The 13,076-nt window shown below is 37.5% G+C and overlaps 1 protein-coding gene across 6 annotated transcripts in view; it reads right to left on the reverse strand.

Annotated features, from left to right (window-relative positions):
• FBXL5 (F-box and leucine rich repeat protein 5) overlaps positions 1-13,076 on the reverse strand; it is a 54,981-nt gene that overhangs the window by 13,415 nt on the left and 28,490 nt on the right. For 4 of the 6 annotated variants that reach the window (XM_042251891.1, XM_027971208.2, XM_042251889.1 and 1 more), the window contains 4 exons: positions 11,294-11,419; positions 8,187-8,335; positions 7,348-7,430; positions 5,724-6,449 (listed from right to left, as the gene is read on the reverse strand). In XM_042251891.1, coding sequence (XP_042107825.1) covers positions 5,724-6,449; positions 7,348-7,430; positions 8,187-8,335; positions 11,294-11,419 — 1,084 coding nt within the window. The remainder of the gene's footprint in view (positions 1-5,723; positions 6,450-7,347; positions 7,431-8,186; positions 8,336-11,293; positions 11,420-13,076) is intronic. The other 2 variants (XM_027971209.2, XM_060417685.1) reach the window with 1 other exon arrangement.

A 13,076-nucleotide genomic window follows, 5' to 3' on the forward strand; every position in this document is an offset into this window, starting at 1 on the left:
TGACTCTTCATTTTGCATGCAGAGGGCACATATAGGGCTATTTACTGGCCTAATTCCAATACTTCTGCATCTCAGGATGGAGAGAGAGAGGGAAACAGCCAGTTGGTGAAGCAGTCAGAACACACAGAGACAGCATTTATCAAGTAAGTTTACCATCTTGTGTGGTTTGTGGCACTCCAAAACAATAGGACCATGAGAGATCACTGGTCACAGACCGTCATGACAAATATAATACTAATGAAAGTTCGAAGAATTGAAGTGTAACACAGAAATGTGAAGTGAGCAATCACTGTTAGAAAAATGGCAGTGGCAGACCTGCTCGATGCAGGGCTGTCACCTCCAATCTGTGAGAAACACAATTATCTGCAAAGTATGACGAAGCAAAGTGCAATAAAACATATGCCTGTATGTTGGAGGAAAAGGAAATTGATGAGTATAGTTAAAGAAAGGATGGTTCTCTTGTGTGTGTCACGTTTATATTTACCTATTTGATGTCTTTTATTTGTGAAAGGTGAAGATGGGAGGAAGTAAAAAGATATTTAAAGAAGGTAACAAGAGGTAAACTACAGGGACAAGCAAGGGCCAAGAATGTGAACTTTCATCAAAGGGCAGTTAGACTCACTGAAAGACTTAGATAAAGGAGTAATAACAAGTAATAAGAAATGCATTCTAGAAAGATGACTCTAGTCTACTTTTTATCACCAATGTCCAAATATGCCAGGCACAGGCTTACACAGTAAAATGCAAAATACAATCTCTGCCCTCAACCAAAGACGGAAACATTTAAACAAAGTATTAAAAATACATGTGATAAGAAAAAAAAGTTTTAGAAATATATCAAGTTATAGAAATAACACAGATCAGGGAGTGATTCAAAGCAGTAATCTTTAAAAGGACAGAACAAATTCCAGAATTCAATGATTCTGTACAATTCACAATATCTGCTGTCCAATCAAAAACTATTAAACATACAAAGAATAAAAAAACAAGAACAGTAAACAGACCAATAAATGATAAAGATGATGAAATTAATACATAATGACTTTAAAATAGATTTTATGTTAAATATGCTCAAGGATTTAAAAGAAAATACAAACATAATGAAACAAAAATATGTACTTTTATTATTCTGGTATGTTTTAATACATTTACATACACTTTATGTGTGTGTGTGTAGGTATATGGGGGTGAACATGAGTACACCAAATGAAACTTCCAGTCATGAAAAGCACAGTACCGGAAATAAAAAGTACACTGAATGAGATCAGCAGTGACTAGACACTGCAAAACCTATTCGTGGACTTGGAAGAATGACCAGATTAACCAAAACAAAGCGCCAACATAAAAACAGAAAACAGTGAGGGAAAAAAGCCCTGGTATTATGGGTTGAACTGTGCCCCTTCCCCTCTCTCTCTTCAAAAAAACATGTTGAAGTCTTAGCCCTCAGTATCATAAAAGTGACTCCAGTTGGAAATATGATCTTTGCAGAATCAATCAAGTTAAGATCAGGTCACTAGGGTGGGCCTTAATCCAGCCTTACTGATGCCCCCCCCACCCCGACACACACACAAATGGGGCGGCCACATGAAGACGACCAAGGCACAGACCGGGGCTACTGCACCACAGTCCAAGCAACATCTAGTTCCACAAGAGGGAGGGAAACTTCAGAAAAGACGCTCCCCTAAAAGTCTTCAGAGGGAGCACGGTTTGGCCAACACCTTGATTATAGAACTCTAGTCTCCAGAACTGTGAGAGCATAGATTCCTATCATTTTAACCACCTTGTTTGTGGTACTTTGTTATGACAGTCAGGGAACTATTACAATCAAGTGACCTATAGGACAGCATCAAGAAGTCTGACATACATGAATTCCCAGCAGGAAGCAAGGGCTATACAGAAAAGCGAGGATAGTAAAGTACTAGAAGAAATCATGGCTGAATCTTGTCTTTCAATTTTATGAAAGCTAGAAACAACAGATCCAAGAATCTCAATAAGCTATCCCAAGCAAGATAATGATGAAGCTATCCATATCTATAGATACCAAGGCATACCATGTGCTAACTGCTTTCAAAGTAGAAATGAAGTTTTTAAGGCAGCTAAAGAAAAAAACATGCATTACACACAGAAGAATGAAGATAAAAGTTGAATGCAATTTTCATAAATTATGCAAACTAAAAGACAATGGAACATCTTAAAAGTGCTAAAACAAAACCACCAAGCTAGAATTCTATACACAGTGAAAATATTTATAAAATGAAAGTGAAATAAAGAGTTTTCCAGACAAGGGTTGCGATTTTGACTGTCAAAACACTTACAGTGAGAAAAACTACAAGGGATTTGGCAGGCAAAAGAAAAATATTACCAAATGGAAACATGAAACTTTACAACAGAAAAATGCCAAAAAAGGTGAAACAAGATTTGTCTGTTAATTTTTTTTCTAAAAGACAACTGTTCAAAGAAAAAATATTAACAATGTTATTCTGGAGTTTAAAACTTATATAAAAATAAAATATGTAACAAAAACAGCACAAAGAATGGGGAGGGGAACAAGCCTTACTCTTTTAAGATTCTTACATTCTTTGTGAAGTCGTATAATACCATTTGAAAGCAGAAAGTGATTAGTTAAAAATGCCCACACAAAAGCATAAAACGTAATTATAAATCTATGTTAAAGGGTACATAAAATATAAAGAGCTTCCCTGATAGCTCAGTTGGTAAAGAATCTGTCTGCAATGCCGGAGACCCTGGTATGATTCCTGGGTTGGGAAGATCCACTGGAGAAGAGATAGGCTACCCACTCCAGTATTCTTGGGCTTCCCTTATAGCTCAGCTGGTAAAAGAATCTGCCTGTAATGCAAGAGACCTAGGTTTGATCCCTGGGTTGGGAAGATCCCCTGGAGAAGGAAAAGTCTACCCACTCCAGTATTCTGGCCTGGAGAATTCCATGGACTGTATATAGTCCATGGGGTCGCAAAGAGTCAGACATGATTGAGCGACTTTCACTTTGTATTCTGTATTATGTATAAACGGGGCAACAATGGAGAAACAGATATAGAGAACAGACTTATGGACATGGGGAGAAGGGAGGAGAGGGTGAGATGTATCGAGAGGAACATGGAAACTAACATTACCATATGTAAAATAGATGGCCAACGGGCATTTGCTGTATGGCTCAGGAAACTCAAACAGGGGCTCTGTATCAACCTAGAGGGGTGGGATGGGGAGGGAGATGGGAGGGAGGTTCAAAAGGGAGGGGTAGATGTATACCTATGGCTGACTCATGTTGAGGTTTAAAAAAAACAAAAGATGTAACCTGTACCTATAACAATATAAAGGAAGATGAGACAGATGTCAAGAGTAGGGTGTCTGTAGATGACTGAAACTAAGCTGATTATCAAACTACATTGTTTTAACTTTCAAGGTGTTAATTTTATCCCTTAACCAAAAACAAAAACTTTAAAAAATAAAGAAAATAGGGGGAAAGGGAATCAAATGGTATACAACAAACAAAACATAAAAGAGGACATCACTGAGAAAATGAGGAACAAAAGCAGTTAAGTCATAAGGAAAAGAAACAGCTAAATGGCATAAAGTCCCCCCATCAGTAATTACTTGAAATATGAATCCATCAGATTCTCCTACCAAAAGGTAGCAATTAGCAGACAACAGATTTTTTAAAATTTTAATCAAAAAATTTTAAAAACATGGATCCATCTACATACTCTCTATGACAGACCTCACTTTTGATGCAAAAACACAAAGAGGTTAAAAATAAAAGCATGAGAAAAGATTTCCATGCAGAAAGCAAACAAAAGAGAGGACCTCCCTGGCAGTCCTGTGGCTAAGACACCACAGCTCCACTGCAGGGTACGCTGGTTCAATCTCTGGTTGGGGAACTGGGTCCAACCTGCCACAAAGCGTGGCCAAAAACAAAGTAACAAAAAGAGAGCCAAGGTGGCCGTAACATTGTGAAATGAAAGAGATTTTAAATTTTAAAAAGGTAACCTTTAAAAAGCAAAGGATATGATATATTGTCAAAAGGCTCACCACTCCACTCAGGAGATTAAAAAAATTATGAACAAACACACATTTAACAGAGCTCCAAAATATACAAAACTGAAAGAACTAACGGGAAAAGTAAACAGTCCTCCGAAAACAGTTGGAGATTTCAATACTCCATTTTCAATAATGGATAGAACAATGGAAGAAGACCAAGAGGGAAATAGAGAACTCAAACTACACTATAAACTGATCAGCCCTAACAAACATATAGAGAACACTCCAGTCAACAGCAGAATACACATTCTTCTCAAGTGCACAAGGAATACTTAAGACCATGTTTGGCCACAAAAAAATTTTTTAAAGGTTTACTAAACTTTAAAAGATTGACTATTTTGCCTGATAGTCTACCTTTCTTATCTTACTTGTACCATTAGATTGTAAACTCTATGAAAGTAAGGACTTTGTCTCGTTTACTCTGGATCCCTACCAGTTGGAAGAGGGCAAGTCACACAGTAGATAATCATTACCAAGATAATCTAATTAAAAGAGCTGCATTTTTTAAAATCTGAGCTGCACTCAAACTGCAGTTCCTAAGGTAGTTCCTGTGTTCCCCATTCCCCCAATGAATTCTTCCCTGAATTTAAACTCTGTCATAGCCTTATTGCCCACTATTCCCCAATACACATCCTTCACTACAACCAAATCAGAAAACCAAGTCTCCTTTGAATATTCCCCACAGTCCAACTTAAATCTGCTAAAGATCATACTTAAAAGACAAGTGGGATTCTTAGGCTTTATGTTGGATGAATTTTCACTGTTTAACATGCCTGACACGTATTATTAAAGAGCCTGGGTAAAATTCAAGTCTATGACAGGGTAAAAGAGAAAACATGAAATCAATTTCTGAAGGTTCATGTCACAGATAATCAGAACAACTACTGCACACTATTGACGCTGAGAACGCCGTAACAACAAAACCACCTAACAACAACTGCACAGGGCTTTTGCTGCTATTCAGTCGATAAGACGTGTCTGACTCTTCGCGACCCCAGGGACTGTAGCCCACCAGGCTCCTCTGTCCATGGGATTCTCCAGGCAAGAATCCTGGAGTGGGTTGCCATGCCTTTCTCCAGGGGATCTTCCTGACCCAAGGATCGAACCCATCTCCTGCTTGGCAGACACTTTACTGTGGGCTCAAATGACCGCTACCACTTGGAATGGTCTCTTCTCCCTCTGTCATCCATCAATATCCCTCGTCTTTCTTCAAAGTTCAATTCAGGGTCATCTTTTCATTCCATTTTCTGATCATTTGCTGCAACTGGATGAGAGGCCTCTCTCTCTCTGAGCCTCAGAGAATCTTTAATCCAACATCACTTAGAGAATGTACACACACAATACACAGATGTGTATTCCTTCTCTGTTACCAGTCTTAGAAGGTAAAAACTATCCTATTCAGCTTTACATCCACTAAAGCACCTTAGCAAATGTGTTGGAGGCACTTGCTAAGTATTTGTTAAACTTTTAAGTTCTTCCTCACCACAAACAAACTGACCTGACTGAAACGTCATGCTGAGTTATATCACTCCAACAGTGTGATATAGCAGAAGTGGTTAACTCTTTCAGGTAAACAAACCAGCTGAAAGGAATGACTCAGATTCAAAATTTTACACTCCACTGAGGAGAACATGTCCGTTTCCTAATACTCTGCAACGATTACTCACCTGAGACCATGGTCTGTGATCTGATAACATCCAGACAGACTGAGAAACAGAAGCACACGCCCAGTCTCTTGATCAGATTTTTCACTCCCAGAGTAAATTAAGTCTTTTTCCCTAAGCAGTCTAGTCCTTGGTGCTTTTCTACACAGCGCGGAAGACTCTGGGAGTGCTGACATAGTTCTTAAAGCTGTTCCTGTACAACAATATGAATGACCACAATACGCAAAGGCCGGAGAAGCACAATGCTGTTGCCAGCAGACACTAGTCCTTAGTCCAACAATGTCCTTACTGTAACAAGCAGAGGAGGGACAACTGAAGTTGGATGCTGTTTCCATTACACAAAGACTTTCAACATTTCTATGTCTCCATTCTACAGCATCTTCAATATCAGCCAAATCTTCAGCATCTAACATCCACACATAAGGTGAAGTGAAATCGTCAGAAGAAATAGGCTTAGTCCAGGGGTGTTCATTATCTACTTCTTCTCCAATATCCTTGTTAGTTACATCATGCAAACAAGCAGATTGCTTGAAGGACTGCATGGTAATGTCTTTATTTTTCCATGTAGTCGAAGTATCTTTGCTTGTAGAAGTTTTTAAAAGGCCACTCTCATGAGTTGTCAAAATTCCAAGAGCTCTAGAAATCTTCTCTAGAGCCACATCTGTGATTTTTTCACATCCAGATAGATCAAGATGCCGAAGACTCTGGCAGCAACCAAGCCAAGACCAACTGTTAATTAAGAGGTAACAAGACTATTAGTGAATAGTGTTAAATTCTTCAAAGGCATTTATTTATACATAAATAAATGGAAACTACAGGAAAGAGTTTAAATCTAATATAATCAAACATTTACTGAATATCTATTGTCAAGCATTTTTTTAGATGCTAAGACTATGCAAAGATAACAGGAGTAACTGGGAACTAAGAGTACTGTTAACCCAACAGAAGGGGAGGGAAGGAAAAGCGTATGGAAAGGAAAGACTGTTTTTCATCCTGAAAAATAACCGGTCAAGGAGAAAAGCTGCACACACATGAGAGAAGGAAAATAATAATTAAGAGGAGCATTCTCTTAATTGTTTCAGAAGAACAAGCTCCAGGAACTGGTAGAGAATTAGCCTTAGCCAGGGAAGCATACGCTGCCTTCTCTGAAACAGGAAGACAGGTACTGATATAAAGACTAGGGTAGGAAAGTGCAGGGTGAGGCAGGAGGAGGAGGAAACTAGCAGTATCCAAGGAAACAGTCTGAATGCAGTTTGAAAAAAAGTCAGAACTTCAGAATAAGTACAAAGAGTAAGAGCGAGCTTGGCCAAATGGTACTGCGAGACCAACTGAAAACAAAAACGTCTTTAAAACATAGCCCCAATCTATACCACTGCACAGCACAGCTCAAAAGCCTAGACACAGGAGATTATAAAGATGACAGGATGATACAAATAAGTTTGGGGACCTAAAGCCAAGAATAAAGAACTGGAGGGTGCCATCAAGTTATTGCTATAACATGACCAAAATCTGACAGCAAAAAATAATAGTATGATTAAACTGCAATGATGCAAATTAAAAACTACAGAACAATTCTATCAATTCATAGTTAGAAATCATCAAATTTAAATACTCAAAAATAACTAACCTGTCAAACGCAGAATCTGAAATGTCAGTTTGGGTGAGATCCAAATGCTCCAAATTAGGACAAAGCTCTAAAATCTGCCTAACCTAAAAGAGGAAAAAAAAATCACTGTGAAGATCTGCAGATGCTTAGTTAGGGTTAGAGATACAACTTTCAGTAAACAATATATCCAGGAGTTCTCAAACTTTTCTGCATGTAAAAATCATTTCAATTTTGCATTTTACAAATATATATTGTGATGAAACCCCTTATTAATTTACATCTTTAAGGAATACCCAAGGAGATTCTGATGTAGGATGTCACAAGATCATCTTTTATAAAACCGTGATTTAATCTCATCTGCCCATCTTACCATGCCTTACATATTACAGAGTCATGTATGACTTCCCCTGATAGTCCAATGGTTAAGAAACCATACCTCGTAACCAGCCTCTAATTAAAATTAAAAAAATAAAATGAACCCATGCCTCCAAGGCAAGAGGCCTGGGTTCAATCCCTGGTCAGGGAACTAAGATCCCACATGCCTCACGGTGCAGCAAAAAAACATTTAAAAACAAAACACCTGAGCTTCGTCATTTAACATCTGTGAAACTAAGTAAACTGTTTAACCTCTCTTAGTCTCTGTTTCCTTTCCTATAATGTGTAGCAATGATATCTACATACAAAGATTACTATGAGAACTGAAATGAAAAAAGAAAATCAGCAGTGTATGCCTACCTATGGGAAAGCACACGCGTGGGTAAAGTTATTTTTCTTCTTAATTAAGCTTAGCAATAAGCAAACCAAATGGAGATCATTGCTACTTTTTCTTAATACCCAAGCTAGTGCAAATTTATACCTACCATTTTGCTGGAAACTGCAGAGCTGTAGGCTAATACTAAAGTTTTTACAGAAGTGCCAACATATGGTAGAACATTATGAATTAAGCCATGGAGTAAACGTTTTTCCATTTGTGCAATGCTGATAGCAATTGATTCCTCTCCAGATTCTTCTGAAAAATGAATTCAAAAGTCTAAGAACATGATAAACCAGTTATAATCAGGCTACTCAATGAATCATTATATCATTAAATATGAAATACTTTTTGCTGTCCTTAAACTCCCTTATATATGCAAAGCAAATTTAATGGACAAGTTCTCATCACCCAGCACTTAATATTTAACAGTTCTGATATCAACTGAAAAGAGACAAAGGGGGAAAAGAAGTTTAAATGGGAAGGAAGGGAGAAAGTTTTTACATGATTCAAGGTTGAAGGTAATTTTCTTCTCAAGCTAATTAACAGAAGGCAGATTAAAAATAACTCGTTTGAAAAAATTTTGGAAAAAACACTTTGACTACTTCAAGAACAGTGCAAGTTCTCAAGTTCTTCAAAAGAATATAGGATATGAAGAGGAAAATGAACCACAGTAAAAATAATAAAAAGTGTTATTCATTATCTCACATAAATAAAAGGGACATGGACCTAGAAGAGCTTTGAAACAATCAGGCTGGCCATAATGAGTCAAGGAAGGAAAAATACCTTAGAATTTTTATGAAATTAAAAATGAGCAAAGCTTTTGCTTTTTGCTTTATAACTTCTGTAAAGCTTAGATGTTTAAAAAAGGATGCAGTACTGTAACAACAAGTACCAAAACCAAAAAATAAAAAACCCAATTTGATATAAGGAACAAAACACACTACACTAAAAACAATGAATTAATAATCTTATCCTATTGCTTTCTGGCTTACCTGAAGATCTAACTCGAATGTCTCCAAACATAAAACAGTTCAACAGGAGAAGCTGAGGAAGTCTCATTTAACACAAAACTGAGTGTAGCAGACAAAAGGAATTTAAGTAGAAAGAATAATTCTGAATCTGTGACTAATGTTTCCATGTTACAGATTTTATTCTAAATTCTTCCTTTAGCCAAACATAAATGTGAAATATAGGAATAAAAATGACTTTTAGTGAACCCTATTTATTCTACTTTAAATTTATTTCCAAATGATTCTTTTGTTTCTGTGGCTGTCTCTAAATATATACTGTTTACTGTGAAATCCTAAGAAAAAGAAAACAAAACATCCTATGAAGAGTAATAACTTCTCTGCAAGACTAGTAAAAACAGCTAAGCTGAAAAAGCACAAACATAGATGGCAGATCCAAGTTTAGTCTTGGATATACTACACAGCTAAACAGATATATTACCTTAGAAAGGCTCCATCATTATAACCTTAACCCTTCCCTTTCAATGTGAAAGAAAACAACAGTCTCTTTGTCTATCTTTAAGAGCTAAGATAAACGCATTAAGTTTGATAAGATCTTTAAAACTCAACACAGATACTATGAATTGATTTTTTTTAGAATGGGTAAATCAAGTCTTCCTAATAGTTCAGTTGGTAAAGAATCTGCCTGCAATGCAAGAGACCCCAGTTCAACTCCTGAGTTGGGAAGATCCCCTGGAGAAGGGATGGGATACCCACTCCAGTATTCTTGGGCTTCCCTTGTGACTCACCTGATAAAGAACACACCTGCAATGCGGGAGACCTGGGTAAGATCCCTGGATTGGGAAGATCCCCTGGAGAAGGGAACGGATACCCACTCCAGTATTCTGGCCTGGAGAATTCCAAAGACTGTATAGTCCATGCAGTCACAAAGAGTCAGACACGACTGAATGAGTGTCACTTCCCTAAGGTGATATAAGACTAAAAACCGTAACTCCTTGAGGTCTTTGCTCAAATTTCTCAAGAGACCTTACTACCCACTCTATGGGAAATGGTAACTTCTTTCCTCTCTTCCTGGCACACTTTTCCATTATTTTTCTCCATAGCACTTGATACTACCTAATAAAGTACGTATTTTGCCTGTGTTTACTGTCAGCTGCCTCCTTTAAATTTTAAGCTAAACAAAGCCAAGGATTTTTTTCCATTTTGTTCACTATTAACCTCATTCCAAAAAAGTGCCTGCCACAGGGTAAGCATATCACCAAATACCACTGGAATAGACCTCTTCCTTATATGACACCTTCAAAATATTTAAAACTATGCCACATTGTTTATTTCATAAAAATAAACCTGATACTGAAAGAGTCATCTCTGTATTTATAGTCCTTACTTTCCACAAGTCTAGTTATTTTGCCAGACCAGCTAACTATAAGTGGGCGGCTTGCAAATAAATTCCTACAGGTTCAATTTTATGATGTATAAGAATATCTTATTCATCAATTCTTTCTTTTTACTACTCTACCATCTTTTAATAATAATTATCTAGGATAATATCAAGACAGAATTGTGTCTTTCTCCTCCATATTTCCAAAAAGCATCTTTCTGCACCTCTCCTACAGCATTTTCCAATATGCACCATGATGAAGAATCTTGTATTCTCAATTCTCCCGTCTGTGAGTTCTTTGAGGGCAAGATGAAGTCTTTACCTCTGAATTCTCCCACGGTGCTTAATGAATGCCTACACTAGTCTATAAAATCCTCTACCATTTACAAGGAGTTCCATATGCATTACTTCTTAATTCTACAGCCACCACATGAGGCAAGTGGCATGACTGTTTACAAATGAATAAACAGGTTCAACAGCTTCATGCTGCTTCCTCTGGGCCACGGACAACTCATAAATACTACTGAACTGATCAAATGAAGTGGCCCTAAAAACACATGGTAAACTACAGAGCACTATAATAAATGTATATTATTTCAATAAGGAAGAAAGCCATCATTTTCTGATTTTTTAGGTGTTTGCATAAATATAAAAGCATATGGGAATCAAGCCTATACACAATTAAAAATTAAATAGAATTTTAAGTACACTTACTGTTCTGTCAAAGTTTTAAAAGCAGTAGGCTTAAAAACACCAGTTACTTTAGAAAATACAAACTACATAAATCCGAGCACCTAAGTATTTATTAAATGTAACTAATTATTAGAGCACTATGTAACAGTTTTAATTCTAAACATGGCTTACCAGATTCATCTATATCAGCATCTTCATCCCACTCCTGAAAAGCACGACTTTCATCTTGTCTATTCTTCACCCATTCCTCATCAGGTTCAGTGTCAAGTTCAGTGGCAGGACCACTGTACCAGTCACCTACTCAACAAATACACAAAAGGAACATCAGATTGCGTGCTTAGTCTCTCAAGTGTGTCCAACTCTTTGCAGCCCCATGGCCTGTAGCCCACCAGGTTCCTTAGTCCATGGGGACTCTCCAGGCAAGAATACTGGAGTGGGTTGTCATGCCCTCCTCCAGGGGATCTTCCCAACCCAGGGGTCAAACCCAGGTCTCCGGCATTGCAGGTGGATTCTTTACTGTCTGAGACAGCAGGGAAGCCCAAGATTAGATTGGCTATCATTTAAAAAAAAAAAAAAAACACCATTTTTTCTTCTTCTCCTAAAGTAACTTATTTATAACAAAAATCTCTGCACAAAAAAATACATGAGCTCTATCTAGGCAATGAGCTAACTATTGTTAGAAATACTCAATTGCGGTTTTAAAAAGTACACTTCAATAAGCACAAAATTCAATTTCAGACACACCAAAAGAACTATGACAAATAATCATCAATAGTCCTTTAACATGCAATTTCAGAAATCACTGAAAACAACCAAACCTTTTTCCCCTGCTGTGGCTTCAACACTGGCTCCAGCAATACCTCCATTACAACAGCTAATAAACAAAAGGAAGCAAGACTTTCTACTCAGCAGTGAATTAGTCAGCAATTCACAAGTAGGTGGGAACAGAAGTCAAAGGAAAAAAGTAAGGTAAACCATGCATTTAAAGATCCCGCAAAATGCACTGAAATTAAGTTACTTGATTGTGAAGAGACCATGCACAATTAAATCCTGAACTCCTAACATCAGTAAGTCTATCTATTAGTAGTGCTCCTCAATCTTCAGTTCAGTTCAGTCACTCAGTTGTGTCCAACTCTTTGTGACCCCATGGACTGCAGCACGCCAGGCTTCCCTGTTCATCACCAACTCCTGGAGTTTACCCAAACTCATGTCCATCGAGTAGGTGATGCCATCGAACCATCTCATCCTCTGTTGTCCCCTTCTCCGCCCGCCCTCAATCTTTTCCAGCATCAGGGTCTTCTCTAGTAAGTCCGTTCTTCGCATCAGGTGGCCAAAGTATTGGAGTTTCCAGCTTCAGCATCAGTCCTTCCAATGAATAATCAGGACTGATTTCCTTTAGGATTGACTGGATTCTAAGGTTAAGGATCTTTAACCTCAGCACCAATGATATTCTGAAGGGGACGACAAAGGATGAGCCATGGGGTCGCAAAGAGTCAGACGTGACTGAGCAACTGAAGTGAACTGAACTGATATTCTGAGCTGGCTAATTCTTCCTTGCAGAGGGCCCTCCTGTGCACTGGGGGGTGTTGAGCAGTAACTCTGGCCTCCACTCAATGGGTATCAGTGTAATACTCCAAGTTGGGACAAACAAGAATGCATCCATTTCAAAACAGGGGACATTTCAAAATATCCCTTGGAAGGGGTAAAATCAATTGTGATCGAGAACAATAGGAAACAAATACTGTAAATAAATTAAATTTAAATCATTTTTATTGGAACTTTTTAAGTATATTAAAAACAAAGAAAAAACCAACATACAGCATATACAAGATTTAGTTAATGTCACAGAAATCTAGCCTATCATTGTTATAATTGATCTTTATAACAAATAGTACCTGATTATATATTAATAAGCAATTTTTTCATAATCAAAGATAGTTAAAAAAGAATATTT

The sequence above is a fragment of the Ovis aries genome, chromosome 6 (genome assembly GCF_016772045.2).
Source record: "Ovis aries strain OAR_USU_Benz2616 breed Rambouillet chromosome 6, ARS-UI_Ramb_v3.0, whole genome shotgun sequence".
NCBI lineage: Eukaryota > Metazoa > Chordata > Mammalia > Artiodactyla > Bovidae > Ovis > Ovis aries.